Source organism: Podarcis tiliguerta (genome assembly GCF_965153285.1).
Source record: "Podarcis tiliguerta genome assembly, chromosome: 14".
Lineage (NCBI taxonomy): Eukaryota > Metazoa > Chordata > Lepidosauria > Squamata > Lacertidae > Podarcis > Podarcis tiliguerta.
The window spans coordinates 45,069,888-45,089,781 of NC_139547.1; the positions used below are offsets into that span (position 1 = coordinate 45,069,888).

General features: G+C 47.5%; 2 protein-coding genes across 11 annotated transcripts in view; one reads left to right on the forward strand and one right to left on the reverse strand.

The window, feature by feature from the left end:
- The window catches only part of CIITA (class II major histocompatibility complex transactivator), a 1,021,617-nt gene that overhangs the window by 641,819 nt on the left and 359,904 nt on the right, over nucleotides 1-19,894 (reverse strand). The gene's annotated exons all lie outside the window — the stretch shown is intronic.
- The window catches only part of MYH11 (myosin heavy chain 11), a 93,980-nt gene that overhangs the window by 40,508 nt on the left and 33,578 nt on the right, over nucleotides 1-19,894 (forward strand). For all 9 annotated transcript variants that reach the window (XR_014504887.1, XR_014504888.1, XR_014504889.1 and 6 more), the window contains 13 exons: nucleotides 686-749; nucleotides 4,470-4,568; nucleotides 5,219-5,362; nucleotides 8,604-8,699; nucleotides 9,403-9,521; nucleotides 9,698-9,850; nucleotides 11,594-11,767; nucleotides 13,024-13,197; nucleotides 14,317-14,431; nucleotides 14,539-14,732; nucleotides 17,171-17,292; nucleotides 18,089-18,158; nucleotides 18,602-18,762. Coding sequence is in view for 6 of the 9 variants with exons in the window: in XM_083413312.1 (XP_083269438.1) it covers nucleotides 686-749; nucleotides 4,470-4,568; nucleotides 5,219-5,362; nucleotides 8,604-8,699; nucleotides 9,403-9,521; nucleotides 9,698-9,850; nucleotides 11,594-11,767; nucleotides 13,024-13,197; nucleotides 14,317-14,431; nucleotides 14,539-14,732; nucleotides 17,171-17,292; nucleotides 18,089-18,158; nucleotides 18,602-18,762 (1,685 nt within the window). In the remaining 3 variants the exon portion in view is untranslated. The remainder of the gene's footprint in view (nucleotides 1-685; nucleotides 750-4,469; nucleotides 4,569-5,218; nucleotides 5,363-8,603; nucleotides 8,700-9,402; nucleotides 9,522-9,697; nucleotides 9,851-11,593; nucleotides 11,768-13,023; nucleotides 13,198-14,316; nucleotides 14,432-14,538; nucleotides 14,733-17,170; nucleotides 17,293-18,088; nucleotides 18,159-18,601; nucleotides 18,763-19,894) is intronic.

Here is a 19,894-nt window from a genome sequence, read left to right on the forward strand (position 1 = left end):
GGTGGTGAGAGTTACCCATTTCTCGCTCGGAAAGTACATAGAGCTGAAGGAGGAATCAGAAGAATGATGTTCTTTCCCACTTCCTCTTTCAGCTCTATGGTCTTTTTGAGGCTCACTTCCACTGGATCCAACTTTTACGCAGATCCCTCGGGGAAAACCGAACTCTGCATGCGCACACGTTCTATCTGGGCAGCTGGGGGAGCTGATCTATGAGAAGGCAAGCGGAGTGACCAGAGGGGGTGGCCCTCAAAAATTCAGATCTGCCCATGTGTCCAAAAATGGTTTTGGAACTACAGTCATACCTCATGTTACGTTTGCTTCATGTTACGTTTTTTCAGGTTGCATCCCGCGGCGACCCAGAAGTACCAGAAAGGGTTACTTCCGGGTTTTGCCGCTCGCACATGCGCAGAAGCGCAAAATGACGTCACACGCATGCACAGAAGCGGTGAATCGCAAACCGCATGTGCACAGAGGCGCCGCAGTGGGTTGTGTTCTTTTCAGGTTGCAAACGGGCCTCCGGAACGGATCCCGTTCACAACCAAAGGTACCACTGTATATCTCTGTGCGGAATCCCTTCAAGCTAACCCCATCCCAATTCCATTCTGGTTAAGTTAGCCTGGGGAAGCCTATAATTCTCAGGTTGTGCTAGCAGGTATCAAAAGCCGTCTTCTCTTGTCACCGACAGGGCAAATTCATCCGCATCAACTTTGACGTAACCGGCTACATCGTGGGAGCAAACATAGAAACCTGTATCCTTTTTTTGGCACGTGGGATGGAATTGGAGGAGTGCGAGAAAGTTCTACTCAGAGCTCAGAGTTGTGCCTGAGAAAGGCAAACATTTCCAAGGCCAGGTGGGGAGAGGAGGTAGGAGGCTGATCTGATGTGGTTGTCTCTGTTTGGGGCTGATCCTGGCAGCTTTGCTGCCTTCGTTCATGGTGCAGATCTCGAATGGCTGCTGATTGAGTTTGTGCGTCGCTTTGGGGAGGGCAAGAATTAGCTAGGTTCTCATGAACGGGTGAATCAAAATGCCAAATTTCTTCCTCATCCCCAGATCAGGAGGAAGAGGCATTCCAGAAGCAGCAGATATATAGGTGCAGGTGTTGGACCCAGCGTGGTTCCTCGGGTCAGCTGACTCCAGAGGAGCAGCAATAGCTCCTTCTGGCCACCCAGAGTGGGGGCACTAAGCCACAGGAGAGAATAGGTTAGGACAGGGGTTAGCAAACTTTTTCAGCAGGGGGCCGGTCCACTGTCCCTCAGACCTTGTGGGGGGGGGGGCGGACTATATTTTTGGGGGGGAAATAATGCAAGAGCCCCGGTGGCTGCTTACCTGTGTCTTGCGAACAGCAGGGACTGGCGGCGGCAGCAGTGGAAGGACGATGAGCAGCATGCAAAAGGGCTCCAGAGAGGGGCTGCTTAAAACGGCGGCCGCTCAAGCGCTGGTGCTGCTGGCACCAACAAAGCCCAGCCCCCTGCCTCCTCTAGGCAGGGCGGGGAGAAACCAGGAGGAGGGAGGGAGGAGGCGCTGCCACCGCCGCCAAGGGAGGGAGAGGGAAAGAACACACAGGCTGGCGATCCACGTGGCGATTCCTGGACCATTCGCGGGCTAGATCCAGAAGGCAATTGGGCCTGATCCAGAAGGCAGTCCCCGCTCTGCTCCGTGCCAGTTTAGTGTGGCGTACGGGAGCTGAGTGGCCAGCGGGGGTCCATGGGCTGGTTAAACAACCCCCATGGACCGCTTGTGGCCCGTGGACCTTAGGTTCCGACCCCTGGTTTAGAGCTTTCAAGGTCAGCACCAACACTTTGAATTGTGCTCGGAAATGTACTGGGAGCCAATGTAGGTCTTTCAAGACTGGTGTTATGTGGTCTCTGTGGTCTCTCCCAGTAACCAAGCTGAAATGTCAACATTTCCAGTAAAAATTTGCTTTTCGTGCAGGAGTGGCTGCCAGCAGCTTTTTTCCCTTGGGGTGGTGTTTGTGCAAAAGCGCTTTGTTTAAACAGAGAAACAAACAAATGAGCAGATTCATCCCCATAGTCATCCTCTGCATAAATATCGAAAGCAAATGAGTGAAGTCATTGGCAAACCCGAAACTTCTGTAGAGCTGGAGGAGACACAGGAAAGGAGCATCTCCCTTATACAGGAAGGCTTAAATATCTGCAGTGGGGAGACAGAAGAAAAGGAGGAACATCAGGGAGAAACTCATTAACTTCATCACAGCTGAAGCAAAGCAGAAAGCCAGAAGCGGGGCCAACATCTCACCTGTGGAACTCATTGCTACAAGATGTTGCCATAGATCAGGGAACCTGAGGGCTGCATTCTGTCATGGGGAAACTTATGGGTGCTGGGCATGGCCAGAGACAAATGTCGGAGGTCAGTAGATGAGACTCCAGCCATGTAAAAACCAGATAAGCTCACCCCCACCCTCTCTATCCACTATCTTGGCAAGAAAGAGGCACATCCCAGCAAGGCAAAAGTGCCTAAGGAGAGCGTGGAGCAGAGTTGATGAGGGATATGGCTTTGGGAAAGTCCCAAGGGCCATATTTTGACGTTCTCCACTCCTGCCAATGACAAACCCAGAAAGGACTTTTAAGTTGTCTTGTCCATGCAGGGTATGTGTTCGGAAAAGGAGGGGGAATGTCACAGGGGGAATGGCTCCCTCTTCCCATACGGATGGTCCTGTGTTCAGCCCCAGGGACATTCAATTAAAATAAAATCAGGTTGGCACAAATGGGAAATCTCTCTCTCTCTGGCTTAGATTCTGAAAGATGCTGCTATAATATATATATATTAGAGAGCATTTATACCTTGCTCTTGAGTCAAAAGGAGCTCCCAGATGATGTTGTTGTTGTTTAGTCGTTTAGCCGTGTCCGACTCTTCGTGACCCCCTGGACCAGAGCACACCAGGCACTCCTGTCTTCCACTGCCTCCCGCAGTTTGGTCAAACTCATGTTGGTAGCTTCGAGAACACTGTCCAACCATCCCGTCCTCTGTCATCCCCTTCTCCTTGTGCCCTCCATCTTTCCCAACATCAGGGTCTTTTCCAGGGAGTCTTCTCTTCTCATGAGATGGCCAAAGTATTGGAGCCTCAGCTTCAGGATCTGTCCTTCCAGTGAGCACTCAGGGCTGATTTCCTTCAGAATGAATAGTTTGATCTTCTTGTAGTCCATGGGACTCTCAAGAGTCTCCTCCAGCACCATAATTCGATGCTGCTATTATATATATATATATATATATATAATAAAGGTATATAAAAGCATTTATACCTTGCTCTTGAGTCAAAAGGAGCTCCCACATACAACCCATTAATACAGTCCCCGCCCACAGTCTAGACCAGGGTTTTCCCAAACTTGGGTCTTCAACTGTTTTTGGACTACAGTTCCCATCATGCCTGACCACTGGTCCTGCTACCTAGGGATGATGGGAGTTGTAGTCCCCAAACAGCTGGAGACCCAAGTTTGGGGAAACCCTGGTCTAAATAAACATGACGCACAAGGAAAAGGGTCAGGGAGGAAAGAGGAGGTGGAGAAATCAAACTCAGGCAGCAATTCTTAAAGCAGTTCTTATAATGACACAGCTGTCACAGTTCAGGGACCGGAAGATGCGAGATGGAGATGGGCTTTTGGGGGGAAAGTGATGGAGTGAATCTTCTGCTTCCCATCTCTCCCATTGAGATGGTCTGATGTAATGGCTGCCCCCAGTTGACGGCTGAGGGGAGAGGAGGCCAGATGCAGCTGGCCTGCCATGGGGCTCTTTATTAAAACAAATTTATTAGGTTACATATCCCAGCTTTCCACTACAGTGGTACCTTGGCTCTCAAATGCCTTGATACTCAAACAACTTGGAACCCAAACACTGCAAACCCAGAAGTAAGTGTTTCAATTGCAAACTTTTTTCAGAAGCTGAATGTGCTCCATTTCGAGTGTTACAATTCCGTTTTGAGTGTTATGCTGAGGTCTGTCTGTTTTTGTTATTTATTTTGCGTTTTTGTTTTTGCGGCTGTTTTTGTGACTGTGTAGAACCCATTTCAGCTTCTGGTTGATTGATTGTGTGACTGCACTACATTGTTTATTGCTTTCATTTTATGGATCAGTGGTCTCGTTAGATAGTAAAATTCATGTTAAATTGCTGTTTTAGGGGTTGTTTTCAAAAGTCTGGAACGGATTAATCCATTTTGCATTACTTTCTATGGGAAAGCGCACCTTGGTTTTGGAACGCTTTGGTTTTGGAACGGACTTCCAGAACGGATTAAGTTTGAGAACCAAGGTATTAAATTAGCACTTAAGGTGGAGATCTGACAACGACAACGACAACAACAACAACAACAACAAAGCAATCCAATTGCTTTGCACAATTGAAACCATTTAGAACCTATGCAAGAGATACTATGGGAAGTAGTGAAAACTCCAGAGCCAATATTTAAAAGCACCCAAAGTTTCGCTTTTTTGCTTGCTTACTTAACATTTGCCGACAGATTTGCTGGAAAAGTCCCGGGCCATCCGGCAAGCCCGAGATGAAAGGACCTTCCACATATTTTATTACCTGCTCGCTGGAGCCACGGAACAAATGAAGAGTAAGGCACTAGCAGTGACAGCTTCTGTTTCGAACCGTCGGGGAGGGGCTATAGCTCAGTGGTAGAACTTCTCCTTTGCATGCAGGAGTTCCCAGCGGCATCCGTAAGCAAGACTGGGGGAAACTCCCTGCCTGGACCCCTGGAAAGCCTCTGCCAGTCAGTGCAGAAAATACTGAGATGGGTGGAAGATTGGTTCTGACTTGGTGCAGGCAACAACTGATTAAGGCACATCCAACTGATGTGAAACTGCACATGCGCGCATTGCAGCAACCCAGAAGTGGCTGGGAAAGGGGGCAGGGCAAGGGCATAATGGGGCAGGGTGGGCTTTGGGGTGGGGGCTACCTGGTTGGGAAAGGTTGGGCTAGAGGTTGGGCTTACAGGAGCATATACTGGGCCAAAGGGACCATGTTAAGTTCTTCAATTCAATGGCTCTACTCTGAGCAGGACCGAGTTGGCTACAACCCTTCATCTCTGCATGTACTTCATGGGCTGCCTTTTGAGGTTATAAGCCACACAAAGCCGCTTGCAGTATGACGGGGAGGACATAAATTACATTAAAACGTGCAGAATTTGTAATAAGAGGCATAAAAGGCTGCAGTTTTCTTTTATAGCACTGGCTCGTCTCAATTCTGCTACTGTTCACTCTCTAGATGACCTGCTGCTCGAAGGTTTCAACAACTACACTTTCCTGTCTAATGGCTACGTGCCCATTCCCTCTCAGCAAGACGATGAGATGTTCCAGGAGACCCTGGAGGCTATGGGTATTATGGGCTTCAATGAGGAAGAGCAAGTTGGTAAGGAAGAAATGTGCTTCATATATTTATTTTCTTTCTGTATCCAGAAAACAACAGCAATCTGTCACCCAGTGCAGGATGGATATTTGAGTGAGTGGTGATGGATGTTTAAAACTACCCTGATTTAGTCTGGTGAACTGCATCTTTTTTGGGGGGGGTCTTGTATTTCATGGGAATAGCGGCATTTGGATCCAGGTTTTGCATGAAGGTATTTGAAAAGAGCCTTTTAGCAAAGCTGATATAGAGAGCGGTCCAGTTACAGTGGTGCCCCGCAAGACGAATGCCTCACAAGACGGAAAACCCGCAAGACGAAAGGGTTTTCCGTTTTCAGAGGCGCTTCGCAAGACGAATTTCCCTATGGGCTTGCTTCGCAAGACGAAAATGTCTTGCGATTTTTGAGTTTTTTTTCTGTTCCCCAACCCCTTTTTCTAAAGCGCTAAGCTGCTAATAGCCTTTTAGCAGCTAAACCGCTAATCCCTTAAGCCTTTAATAGCCGTTAATAGCCCTTAAACTGCCAATAGCGCTAATAGCGCTAATCCGCTAATGGGCTTGCTTCGCAAGACGAAAAAACCGCAAGACGAAAAGACTCGCGGAATGGATTCTTTTCGTCTTGCGAGGCACCACTGTATATGCATTGAGCTTCCAGGCTTAAATTAGCTTTGCTGTAGGATTAGTTTCAGATACCTTGAAGCAAAATTGAAGAGAGAGGATTGTGATTTCCAACGTTAGGTTTGTAGTATTTGTTTTTACCTTCTCAAGCTTCCTCTGCACTTCTTCAATGCCTGAGAGTGTTTATTTTAGCAACTATTCTAGTAACTGTTGGGGGGATTTTTGTTCACCAGAATTATGCTTGCAATTTACTGCTTTCTCTATTATAACCACGTCCCTGTTTCCACCTGTGAAATGTTGGCTGGTTTGTGGGTAGCGTGGAATTGGACGGTGTGTGCAATAGGGGAGATTATATTGTTAATGGAGGCCTAGATTAGGGAGGGGAGGAACCACCAACCCACAAATGGGTGGGGTCTGCAACTAGATTCCACAGAGCCTCTGGGTTTCTTCTTCCTGATTATCCACTATTTAGAAAGAAGGGGAAAGGGCATTGATGATGTATGAAGTGTGCAGTGGCAGCGCCTTCTGCATAAAGGCCTGTTGCAAGAAGCTGAAAGCAGAAGGGGAATTGCCTCGGCAGACATATGCTCCTTGCAAAACTGAAAACATTTTAAGTAGTGATTTTAAAGACTTCTCCTGAAGAGGTCTACTGGTCAGCCTAGACCTCACCCAGTGGCGTAGCGTGGGTTGTCAGCACCCGGGGCAAGGCAAGTAATTTGCGCCCCCTAGAGTGAGTGAGCCAGGTAGGGGCAGAGAGCTGCGAGTGCGAGCGCCCCCCCCCAGATGTTGCGCCCGGTGCAGCCAGCCCCCCCTGCACCCCCCACGCTACGCCACTGACCTCACCCTTTTTAGATAAGGGACCCAGCATTAACCCAGATCTGGCTTCTCTATATTTTACCATCTATTCGCTTGGTGATAGTCATAATCCAGCTCATATCAATGGGTGTCAACCCAAGGGTTAAGGACCAAAGACATAGTGCCTTTTAGACATTGTTGAACTACAGTTCCTGCGAGCCCAAAGGCCGGGGGGGGGGGCAGGGATAGGACTTTTGAACTGCTAGGTTGGCAGGAGCTGGGACAGAGCAACGGGAGCTCACCCCATTGCGGGGATTCGAACCTCCGACCTTCCGATCAGCAAGCCCAAGAGGCTCAGTGGTTTAGCCCACAGCGCCAAGCTTCAAATGTCTAGAACTCAGAAACTGTTTCCGTTACCACTCAGTCACATCAGGAACTTATGATCTGCATCTGTGTATTAGATTGCAAATGAGAAACAAATTCAATTGCCATTGATTTCTCGTCTACTGTTGATCATTTGCGCAGCTCTGATCGGTAACTTGTGCTAAATGAGCTTTTTGAACATAGGTCGCTGCCACAGAACATGTCGGACTGTTGACCCATCTAACTTGGTACTGCCTACACAGACTGGCAGCAGTTCTGCAGGGTTTGGGCCTCTCCCAGCCCTACCTGGATCATGTATGATCACCATCAAGAATGAATTAGAATTGTTGTTGTTTTTTCAAAGGCAGTGTTTCTGCAGATTCAACACCGTTGATAAATTTTTCAGTACAGAGCAGTAGCTGGAAACCTGGGCTCTGAATGTTTGAGATGCAGCGAGGGAAAGATAAACTTTTTAAGCATTCCTGGACTTAAAACAGGACTCTGCACAAACTCAGCAGAAGGGATTTGAACTTCAGCCAGGAAGTACCAGACAGATGACCATTTAAAGCTAGGATTTAGGGGCCTCTAAGCACTGGCGTCCAAGCAGAGAGCTGCAAGGAGATTGGGACATGGGAGTTCAGATTGGGATTTATTTTTTTATTTTTGTAAATGAAGAGAAGCGGCAGCTGTGTTGAAAATGTTTTATGACTGGAAGAAGAGGAGACATCAGTCAGATGAATTGTTTGCTGTGGTTGTTTTCCAAATACTCTTCCTCTTTTCTTTAAGGCTCTCTAACTGCATTTGGTGCCTAAGGGAACACGGTGTCTCTAGTTTTTCAGTCTGGTGACACCTACTGGCCCAGAAATTTTACTGTTGTCTGCAGTATCCTCCAGACAGATTTTAAAGTGTGTGCAACCAATCTTGAGATAAAAGATGCAAGAGTAAACAACTCAGAAATAAATTTTGGGCAGGGCCAACTCTGAGTAAGCTCAACAAATTTGGGGGTTGTCTAAAGAAAATTCAACAACTTTTGGGGTGTCCTGGTTTTTACTTTTTGAAATAGAGCAACCCGAACATGAGCTAATTTTACTTGTAAACGTAGTATTACTAGTATTATTCATAAGTATTTCTTCAGTTATATACCACCCTTTATCCAAAGATTCCAGGGTGGTGTACAACATTATGAACATAATTTAGGTAGTATAATAATAAAAACATAATGCACAGCATTTAACAGGCCATAGGGTTGTAACCTGGAATTCTGAGTATGGGAGATGCACCCAATTTGGCACTCGCTCATCTTTGGGACTTGGAAGCTTAGGGGTTAATCCTGGGTACGAAATGTAAAACAGACCTTTCCATCAGACTGTGGTGGGGCTAAAACTCTTTTCTGAGCCCCCTTGTAGACTGAGCGGAACACGAATCTGTATATATGTTCAGGCTTCTTAAAGATGTCTCCTTTACGCCCACGCAGCAATGCTGAGAGTCGTCTCATCCGTTCTCCAGCTTGGTAATATCGTCTTCAAGAAAGAGAGGAACACAGACCAAGCTTCAATGCCAGACAACACAGGTATGACAGAGAACTGTGCAGGATTCAGATTTCTGCCCTCGTTGTGAGTCCCCGACCCTCTGCAAAAATGGACCATGTATAGCTTACAAGCAGTCATGCACACATGACCAGTACCCAACAGCAGAAACTTGTATATCAATATTCAGCAGCAGCTGCTCATGAAAAATGAAAATCTGCCTTTCAGATGGTACATCTGACATTTCTTACTTGCAGCTCAAATGGGGGGAAGGTGCTGTATGAAATAGTGGGTGCACAAATCAGTCAGTTTTGGTTTTCCCACTTTTCCCACCCCCACCCCCCCCCCCCCGTCTTAAATTCCTTTCTCCACATTTCTGCAGCGGTTTTGGTGTGGGGGGTTTTGTTTATAAAGAACCCCCCTGAAAATTCACCAGCATTTGGGTGAGAACGTCCCCTAACAAACACATTTTTGTATGGAGTTTTGACTGACCTACACATTTTCACAAACAGGTTTTGCGAATATAATGCATCTTGGTAGGTTGTTTTCACCAATATGTGCATTTTTTGGTATACGTTGGTTGGAGGGACTGCATTGCAAAATTCAGGGCACAGCGGATTTTGTGTTTTCGTCCCCACGTTGGTTGGAAAAGTGCAAATTAGGTAGCTTCTTGTTCAAATGCAACCAAAATTGAATTTGTCCATGATCTGTAGTATAAAACGGCATTTCAAATCTCTTCTGTTCCAGCTGCACAAAAAGTGTGCCACCTTATGGGTATTAATGTGACAGATTTCACCCGGTCAATACTCACCCCAAGAATCAAGGTTGGCCGAGATGTTGTTCAGAAAGCTCAGACCAAGGAACAGGTAATGATGGCCTTCTTTCCCTTGTTTCCTCCGTTCTGGTCCTGGTCTTCAAAAGATCCAGCACCCAAGCAATGGGAATTTCCCCCAGCCCAGACACCAATGATTGCCATGCAATAAAATCTGGCTGTGGTTCCTTCACTGATTTTGGTCTTGCTTCCGTTTAACTTTTTCAACAGGCTGATTTTGCAATAGAGGCCTTAGCCAAAGCAACGTATGAACGCCTCTTCCTTTGGATTCTGAGCCGGGTGAACAAAGCCCTGGACAAGACCAAGAGACAGGGAGCATCCTTCCTGGGAATCCTCGACATTGCTGGGTTTGAGATTTTTGAGGTATGCCCCCTTTATTCAGCCCAAGGTGACCAGAGCAGCTGACCTCAATCAAGGCCAGCTCATTTTCTCGTGTTCCATGGTCAGTGCCAGATTTACAGATAAGCTAAACAAGCTATAGCTTAGGGCCCCACTCTCTTGGGGCCCCAAAATTTTGTTAAAGAAAAAACAACCTGGATGTACATTTCCAAAATATAACATAAAAAAAACAAATAAAATAAAACCTACATACAGCAACAGTGATTTGTGTTGTGTAGGCTCCTGTGATGTAAGTAATGGTCCCCGCCTGCTAGCCTGCTCCTAAAATATCAGTGGTTTGCTCATTTCTATATATAGGGTACCTACATTCTGCATGGACTGGTTGCATGGCCACATGTGCAAATAGCTTTAGATACCAATTAGGTCCACAAATGACCATATAGCATATGTTGTTGTTTAGTTGTTTAGTCGTGTCCGACTCTTCATGACCCCGTGGACCAGAGCATGCCAGGCACTCCTGTCTTCCACTGCCTCCCACAGTTTGGTCAAACTCATGTTGGTAGCTTCGAGAACACTGTCCAACCACCTCGTCCCCTTCTCCTTGTGCCCTCCATCTTTCCCAACATCAGGGTCTTTTCCAGGGAGTCTTCTCTTCTCATGAGATGGCCAAAGTACTGGAGCCTCAGCTTCACGATCTGTCCTTCCAGTGAGCACTCAGGGGTGATTTCCTTCAGAATGGATAGGTTTGATCTTCTTGCAGTCCATGGGACTCTCAAGAGTCTCCTCCAGCACCATAATTCAAAAGCATATATAGCACATATTCAATGCAAAAAACAGCGACAATTTGTTGTTGACAAAGGACAGCTGGACATATAAAGGGCCCCATTACCGACAGTTGCTTAGGGCCTCATCAAAGCTAAATCGGGCCCTGTCCATGGTCCAAGGCATTTTGCTGCCTGAGGTGAAGGGCATGGTGCATTGTCCCCAGTTTGCTGTACAGAAGCCAGCTGGACTGGAGCTGAATTTTGTTCGATGCTGGTCCAATGGGGCAGCATCCTCTGGAGCAGATGATGGTGGTGGGCTTCACTCAGAGGGGGCAGGCAGACTGTTCGGCACACGCTGCTCTGCCCCCCAACACTTCACTGCTGTCCTCCAGCAACTCTGAGGCATGTGCCTCACTCTGCTGAATGATAGGGCTGGTCCTGGTCCATACCGTTTGTAGGTTTATAAGCTTGTCGGTTTTATAAACTTTATGAACTTGTAGGTTTATAAAGAGACGAGTAAAGGTAAAAGGACCCCTGACCATTAGGTCCAGTTGTGGCCAACTTTGGGGTTGCGGCGCTCATCTCGCTTTACTGGCTGAGGGAGCCGGCGTACAGCTTCTGGGTCATGTGGCCAGCATGACTAAGCTGCTTCTGGCGAACCAGAGCAGCACACGGAAACGCTATTTACCTTCCCGCTGGAGTGGTACCTATTTATCTACTTGCACTTGGACGTGCTTTCAAACTGCTAGGTGGGCAGGAGCAGGGACTGAGCAATGGGAGCTCACTCCGTCCTTGGATGCGAACCACCGACCTTCTGATCGGGCAGGTCCTAGGCTCAGTGGTTTAACCCACAGTGCTACCCGCGTTCCTTAAAAAGAGACGAGTAGTCTTCGTTTATTAAGGTTTAAAAGCTCCAATTGTTTTGGTCTTACCTTGATTTAAGAAGATTAACCCTGTATATGGCTGCTGCTTCACCTCTGCTTTCTCCCCCACTCCCCCGCAGGTCAATTCTTTTGAGCAGCTGTGCATCAATTACACCAACGAGAAGCTCCAGCAGCTCTTCAACCACACAATGTTCATCCTTGAGCAAGAAGAGTACCAGAGGGAGGGCATCGAGTGGAACTTCATTGATTTTGGACTGGACCTGCAGCCCTGCATTGAGCTGATCGAAAGACCAGTAAGATTGCTTTGTCTAGAACATCTGGTTGACCATTCACCCATTACAACCATCTTCACAGAGCCAGTATGGTGTAGTGGTTAAGAGCGGTGGATTCGTAATCTGGTGAACTGGGTTCGCGTCCCCGCTCCTCCACATGCAGCTGCTGGGTGACCTTGGGCCAGTCACACTTCTCTCAGCCTCACTCACCTCACAGAGTGTTTGTTGTCGGGGAGGAAGGGAAAGGAGGTTGTGAGCCACTTTGAGACGCCTTAGGGTAGCGATAAAGCGGGATATCAAATCCAAACTCGTCAGAATTTCTTACAGTCTGGTCAGGCTTCTGGTCAGGTCTAAATTAAATTAAATTAAATTAAGCAATTCATTAAATTTAAACTATTTCATCAAGTGTGACTTTGTCCTCACAACAGCCCTTTGAGGTAGGTTGGGCTAAGGAACAGTGCTATTCTCCAGGCACTATTCCACCTCTCTAACCACTATACCACACTGACACCTTAGCATTGTACCACAGATGATTGGCTACCTTGGGAATAATCCATCAATTGATCAATGGAAGCGTTTGGCAACCAGAGGCTAATTTTAATCAGTTATGGCAAATTTTCCAGAGTCATCTGTTTGGCAGTGGTGAGAACAGAATGCTGGACTAGATGGGCCTTTGACCTGACCCAAGAGGGCTGCTCTTAATATCCAACATTAATTTTTATCTCTGTGGCCATGGATTAACAGAACACGAGTTTAAAGAGCAGCGCAGGGCTGTTTGCAGAAGGACTTTTTAACAGCCCTATGCTGCTCTTTGAACCTCTAAAACAGGAGTTTCAAGGCCCAGTGTGGGCCTGTTTGAAAGCCCTTTTGCAAACAACCCCACGCTGCTCTTTAACCATCCTAAAACCAGCTGGTTTAGGAAGTTCAAAGAGCAGTGCAGGACTGTTTGCAAAAGGGCTTTCAAACAGCCCTGCGTTGCACTTTGAGGTCTCAACAATCGGGGCTTCAAAGCGCAGCATCACCTGATATCAATGATAGATGGCAACCCTGCCCACCTGTCAAATTTGACCTGCTAGGGCTTGAGGAGACAATGATCTGTCGTCGTCCACCCCCAAGACTCCCCACTCCTCCTCTAAACAAATGAACACCGTTTTCTTTCCAGCTCTTTACCAAATGGATAGTGGCACGACAGTAAATTTCAGCAGTCAACGCCCAGTATGTTGGAAAGGTCTCTTCCGAGAGGTGATCTGATGACGTTCTGTTCTTCTCCATTTCAGAATAACCCCCCTGGTGTCCTGGCCTTGCTAGATGAGGAGTGCTGGTTCCCCAAGGCCACGGACACCTCCTTTGTGGAGAAGCTGGGCAACGAACAAGGCAATCACCCCAAGTTCCAAAAGCAGAAGCAACTCAAGGACAAAACAGAATTCTCTATCATTCATTACGCAGGAAAGGTAAGGAGCAGGACAGGGGCATCCCAATAGACAATTTCTTTCTTTTTAAAATTTTATTTATTTATTTATTCTTAATACAGTGGTGGGACGCGGGTGGCGCTGTGGGTAAAACCTCAGCGCCTAGGGCTTGCTGATTGCATGGTCGGCGGTTCGAATCCCCGCGGCGGGGTGAGCTCCCGTCTTTCGGTCCCAGCTGCTGCCCACCTAGCAGTTCAAAAGCACCCCTAAGTGCAAGTAGATAAATAGGTACCGCTTTATAGCGGGAAGGTAAACGGCGTTTCCGTGTGCTGCGCTGGTGCAGGCTCGCCAGAGCAGCTTCGTCACGCTGGCCACGTGACCCGGAAGTGTCTCCGGACAGCACTGGCCCTGGCCTCTTAAGCGAGATGGGCGCACAACCCTAGAGTCGGACACGACTGGCCCGTACGGGCAGGGGTACCTTTACCTTTAATACAGTGGTACCTCAGGTTAAGAACTTAATTCGTTCCGGAGGTCAGTTCTTAACTTGAAACCATTGTTAACCTGAAGCACCACTTTAGCTAATGGGGCCTCCTGCTGCTGCCACACGATTTCTGTTCTTCACCTGAAGCAAAGTTCTTAACCCGAGGTACTGTTTCTGGGTTACCCTTCTGGCCCATGGGCCTTAGGTTGCTGACCTCTGAGGTAGACTCACAGAGGGAGGGCTGGTAAAAGGTATAGGTCCAGTCGTGGCTGACTGGGGTTGCAACGCTCATCTCGCTTTATTGGCCGAGGGAGCCGGCGTACAGCTTCCGGGTCATGTGGCCAGCATGACTAAGCTGCTTCTGGCAAACCAGAGCAGTGCACGGAAACGCCCTTTACCTTCACGCTGGAGCGGTACCTATTTATCTACTTGCACTTTGACGTGCTTTTGAACTGCTAGGTGGGCAGTAGTAGGGACCGAGCAACAGGAGCTCACCCCGTCGCGGGGATTTGAACTGCCGACCTTCTGATCAGCAAGTCCTAGTCTCTGTGGTTTAACCCACAGCGCCACCCGCGTCCCTTTTACAGGGTGCCATATTACCCAGATCTGCCCCTGCTAGAAGTTGCCAAGTGACAACTTGCAGTGACTCACACATGCGGGGTTTTTGTTTTTCCTGGAAGGTTAACTACAACGCCACCGCCTGGCTGACCAAGAACATGGATCCCTTGAACGACAACGTGACGTCCTTACTGAACCAGTCCTCCGAGAAGTTTGTGGCAGATCTCTGGAAAGATGGTAAGGACATGAAGCATGCAACGCCGTCCATTGAGCATAGGCCCTTCTTCACGCCAAACAGCTCCTCTGCCCCTGAGGCTGAATGTATAGTCTCGGCTTTGTTTCAGTGGACCGCATTGTGGGGCTGGACCAGATGGCCAAGATGACGGAGAGTTCCCTCCCGAGCGCTTCCAAGACGAAGAAGGGCATGTTCCGGACGGTTGGGCAGCTGTACAAGGAGCAGCTGACGAAGCTCATGACCACCTTGAGGAACACCAGCCCCAACTTCGTCCGCTGCATCATCCCAAATCACGAAAAAAGGGTCAGTACTCTGCTGGCACCGAGAGCGAGCACATCCACTCCTTTTCCAAGTACAGTGGTGCCCCGCAAGACGAATGCCTCGCAAGACGGAAAACCCGCTAGACGAAAGGGTTTTCCGTTTGCAGAGGCGCTTCGCAAGACGAATTTCCCTATGGGCTTGCTTCGCAAGACGAAAATTGACGAAAATTTTTGAGGTTTTTTTCCGCTCCAAAACCCCTTTTTCTGAAGCGCTAAGCTGCTAAAAGCATTTTAGCAGCAAAACCGCTAATCCCTTAAGCCTTTAATAGGCGTTAATAGCCCTTAAACTGTCAATAGTGCTAATAGCGCTAATCCGCTAATGGGCTTGCTTCGCAAGACGAAAAAACCGCAAGACGAAGAGACTCACGGAACGGATTAATTTCGTCTTGCGAGGCACCACTGTACAGTGCTACCTCAGTTTTTGAACGTACAATGATACCTTGGTACTCAAACGGCTTGGCGCCTGAACAAATCAGCTCCTGAACACCACAAACCCAGGAGTGTTCTGGTTTGCAACATTTTTTGGAAGCTGAACATCTGACATGGCTTCCATTTGAGTGCAGGAAGCTCCTGCAGCCAATCGGAAGCCGTGCCTTGGTTTTTGAGCGGTTTCAGGAGTCGGACGGACTCCTGGAACGGATTAAGTTTGAGAAACAAGGTACCACTGTAATCCGTTCCGAAAGACCATTGGAGATCTGACACGTTTGAAAACTGAAAACTCAGTAGCCAACAGCTAGGCCTCAGGATCTTGCACTCAGCAGAAGCCGCTTGGCATGTTTGACTTCTGAGGTGTGTACGAAAACCAAAGCATTTACTTCCGGGCTTACGGCGTTCAAAAACCCAAATGTTCGTCAACGGAGACATTCGAAGGTATCACTGTATTTGTTTATGCTTCAGAAAAGCCCCCAGAGCAATTTGAGAACAAGAAACTGAAACCACAATGTAATGGTTCTAGGGGTTGCTCGTGCGTAAGTTGCCGCCACTCCTGGCTAGGTTACCTGGTTGAACCCTTTCTGTCTGGACAGCCTCAAGTTCCGTGGCTGCCTCAGTCGCTGGCAGAATCCGTCAGTGGGCGTTTCTTGAACCTCTTCCAGCATAAAAGCTGTTTGACGCCCAGTCTTCTCCTACTCTCCCTGCGCGGAAGTCTTCTGCGCAGGGAGGGTGTGGGCAGTGGAGTACCCGTACTCTCTCCGCTGGTCTCCGGTGAGGAGTCCTGGAGCCACCTCTCCGATTCCCCCATCTGCCCCCCTTCTCCACTGGTGTTACGCTGATTTCCTTCCCCAGCGGATGGGTTGCCTCTCTCCCTGCTGGGACCCTCTCTGGCATCCCTCTGGAGCCTTCTCTCCGCCTCCAGCTCCGATGGCAGTTCCCTGACACACAACGATAATATTAAACCAAACTGTTTTCAAGATGGAAAAGACAGCAACTAGAAAGCAGCCATGTAATTCGCCAAAATAAATATGAAACCTGAAGCCTAATAATAAGAATACCCTATCCATCTGGCTGGGTTTCCCCACTTGAGGGGAGGGTACAGATTAGGACCAGTGAGAGGATGTGGCCTTTGGAGCCGGGAAACTCATCTGGGCAGAGACCTGGGGAGTAACTCTTCACTTTAGCAGCAGTTTCAGTTGGAAACCAATTGTTGCTATTGGAATAAAGCAATGCTTGCCCATCAGCAAGCATGTCTTACTCTAGGAAAGGAACAGTCAGGAGCTCATGCGCTCGATGCCACATATGATGCCAGGTGTGGAACAAGTGTGCGGTTTAGGGAGAACAGCCTCATGGCCAGACATTCCCCACCCCTGCCCTAATGGACTAGTTTCCACTGTGCATGTGAAGCTGAGAATCTTTAATGGAGGAATCCCATTATTTTACCAAACTATGGTTCACATAATTGCTCCTTCAGAACCACTAGTTTTTAGTGTAGAAAAGCCTCTAGACAGAATTCTCTGCTCTGGTTTTGAAGCTTATTCACTTATATACAGTGGTGCCTCGCAAGACGAAAAGAATCCGTTCCACGAGTCTCTTCATCTTGCGGTTTTTTTCGTCTTGCGAAGCAAGCCCATTAGCAGCTTAGCGGATTAGCGCTATTAGCGGCTTAGCGGGCTTAGCGGATCAGCTGATAAGCGGCTTAGCGGATCAGCTGTTAAGCGGCTTAGCGGCTTGGGAAAAAGGGGTGGGGGGGAGGGAAAAAACCCCGCAGGAACTCGCAAGACATTTTCGTCTTGCAAAGCAAGCCCATAGGAAATTCGTTTTGCGAAGCACCCTTTCATCTAGCGGGTTTTCCGTCTTGCGAGGCATTCGTCTTGCAGGGCACCACTGTATTCCAGAAGTGTAAAAATGGGCATTTTGCAAAGCCCTCCTTCCCCCTTTCCTATGCTGGGTGATGGAATTATAAAAGAACGTCTCCCTGTTTTACAGGCCGGGAAGCTAGATGCTCACTTGGTCTTGGAGCAACTGAGGTGCAACGGTGTTTTGGAAGGGATCCGAATCTGTCGCCAGGGTTTCCCTAACAGAATCGTCTTCCAGGAATTCCGCCAGCGGTAAGAGGCTTGCAAGGAGCGATAAGGATTTTATTGGGGGGGGGGGTGGAGAGATGTTGTGCAAGAGTTCCCCAAATCAGATCTGGGTCTAGGCATCTCAGTGACTAGGCTGCATGACTTGAACATGAGCAGGAGCAAATTGCTTGGTTTCCTGTAGCCTGACAAAGCTACAGGAGTATGGATGGTCTCAAAATGAAACTGTAGGCTCCAATTCACCAAGATCATCTCTTTTGAAAGGAATGGAAATTGTGCAAGATCACTGTTGCTATCAGTTTGTTCCATGCATCAGAGCTCAGGATTGTTATTGAAGGATTTAATTAGGAACAGGCAAATCTGTCAGTTTTTGTTTCCCTCAATTTCTCCTTTTCCCAATCTTCAGTTCTCCACGTTTTTCCTTTTTTTATTTTATTAAGAATTCACCAGCATTTTAGTGTGTTTTTCTCCCAGTTTACCCATTTTTGTCTGATATGCTTTGATTAACTTTTTACCTAATCTGTATTTCTCTTATATCGGCTGGATATATGAATGGAATTGCAAAACCCAAATTAGATAAATCGCAAACTAATGGAAGAAGTAAATTAGCAAGGATTCTCCCCAAAAATGTGCCAATAAATAAATAAATATCAAATTATGAACATTAATAGGTTCATGGATAAATTGTAATTCAGACGCGAGAGAGACTATACATTTTATTCCATGGTACATGTTTCATACCCAAGGATTTACATGATTTGGACCACGCCTATATTCAGATGTTGCAGAATTCAGTGCTATTTCCAATGTGCTTTGCCCATAGCTATGAAATTCTTGCTGCAAATGCCATTCCGAAAGGATTTATGGATGGAAAGCAAGCATGTATACTTATGGTGAGCAAAGCCTTTTCACCCTTTGCTATATGTCCCTGTTTGCATGACTCTTGTCTTCTGTTACTTTCCTGCTTCACATTCCAACATGACCGGACTTCCTTTCACCTCTTTGTTTTCTTCCTTCTTTTTCTCGGCATTCCAGGGTTTCCCTTAAGATGTTTCATTTTCTCCACTCCGGACCAACTCTATGTTTTGGGACGTATCTTTTAAATACACCCCGTATTCCAGAATTCATTTATACAGTGGTGCTCTGATGCTGTATAAATAAATAAATACATGCTGTTTAAAACACACACACATTGAGTTGCTCTGCAGTCTCCCCCAGATGATCCATTTATTGAGCATTCGTCCCGATTCGCTTTCACAAAGCTTATGTGGAGGGTTGGCTTATATCTGGTTTTTAATCGAACGCTACAAATTGGTGTCTCCTCCCACCTCTATAGATCAAAGCCTTGGAACTTGACCCCAACCTGTACAGGATCGGGCAGAGCAAGATCTTCTTCAGAACCGGCGTCTTGGCTCATTTGGAAGAGGAGAGGGACCTGAAGATCACAGACGTCATCATTACTTTCCAGGCTCAATCCCGAGGCTACCTGGCAAGAAAGTACGGTTGTTTCCCAAAGAGCAACTAAAACAAACAAAACAAAACTTAGGATGGGTGGGAGGTGCAGAATCACAAGCATCAAGCATGGTCACTCCCACAAGTGGTGTGACTTTGCCGGACCAGGTGCCCTGTGTTATGGGCCCACCGAAAGGACAGAGAGCTTTTGAACAGCTCATGCAAGCAAGCCAGTCTGCACGGAGCAGAGCATTGTCAGAAGGGAGAGTCTGCAAAACTACCAGGCTCCTCCCACTTCAGCTCCTGCTCCAGGGCAGACTATTTGCAGACTCCTGGTGGGTGTGTTCCTGTAACCAGAAGCCCCAAGTCAAGTCCCCTTTACTGGACATTTTGCTGATCGAAATTGCTCTTCCCTATACGGAGCTGGGTGGGGTGTTTTACACAGATGATGAAGGGTTGTATTCAGTGCTAGTCATCTTCTGAGCAGACCCACTGAAATGAATGGACATTGGTCATTAATTTGGGGAGTTTCCTTTGAGTAGGACTGCAGGACACAATAATAATAATAATAATAATAATAATAATAATAATAATAATAATAATAATTTATTTGTACCCCGCCCATCTGGCTGGGCCTCCCCAGGCACTCTGGGCGGCTTCCATAGAAACAAAAAATACAGTAAAATATCACAGATTAAAAACTTCCCTGAACAGGGCTGCCTTAAGATGTCTTCTAAATGTCAGATAGTTATTTATCGCTTTGACATCTGGTGGGAGGGCGTTCCACAGGGCGGGCGCCACTACCGAGAAGGCCCTCTGCCTGGTTCCCTGTAGCTTTGCTTCTCGCAATGAGGGAACTGCCAGAAGGCCATCGGCGCTGAACCTCAGTGTCTGGGCAGAATGATGGGGGTGGAGACGCTCCTTCAGGTATACTGGACCGAAGCCGTTTAGGGCTTTAAAGGTCAACACCAGCACTTTGAATTGTGCTCGGAAACGTACTAAGACTGTCCCATGCCAACATGCTTTTGTGAGGGTGTAACAGATATCTGGGATGAAAGTGTTGTACCAGTTGCTGAGGTGCGATTTCCCGTAGAAAGTAATGCAAAATGGATTAATCGGTTCCAGGCCTTTAAAACCAACCCCTAAAACAACATTTTTTACTATCTAATGATACTAT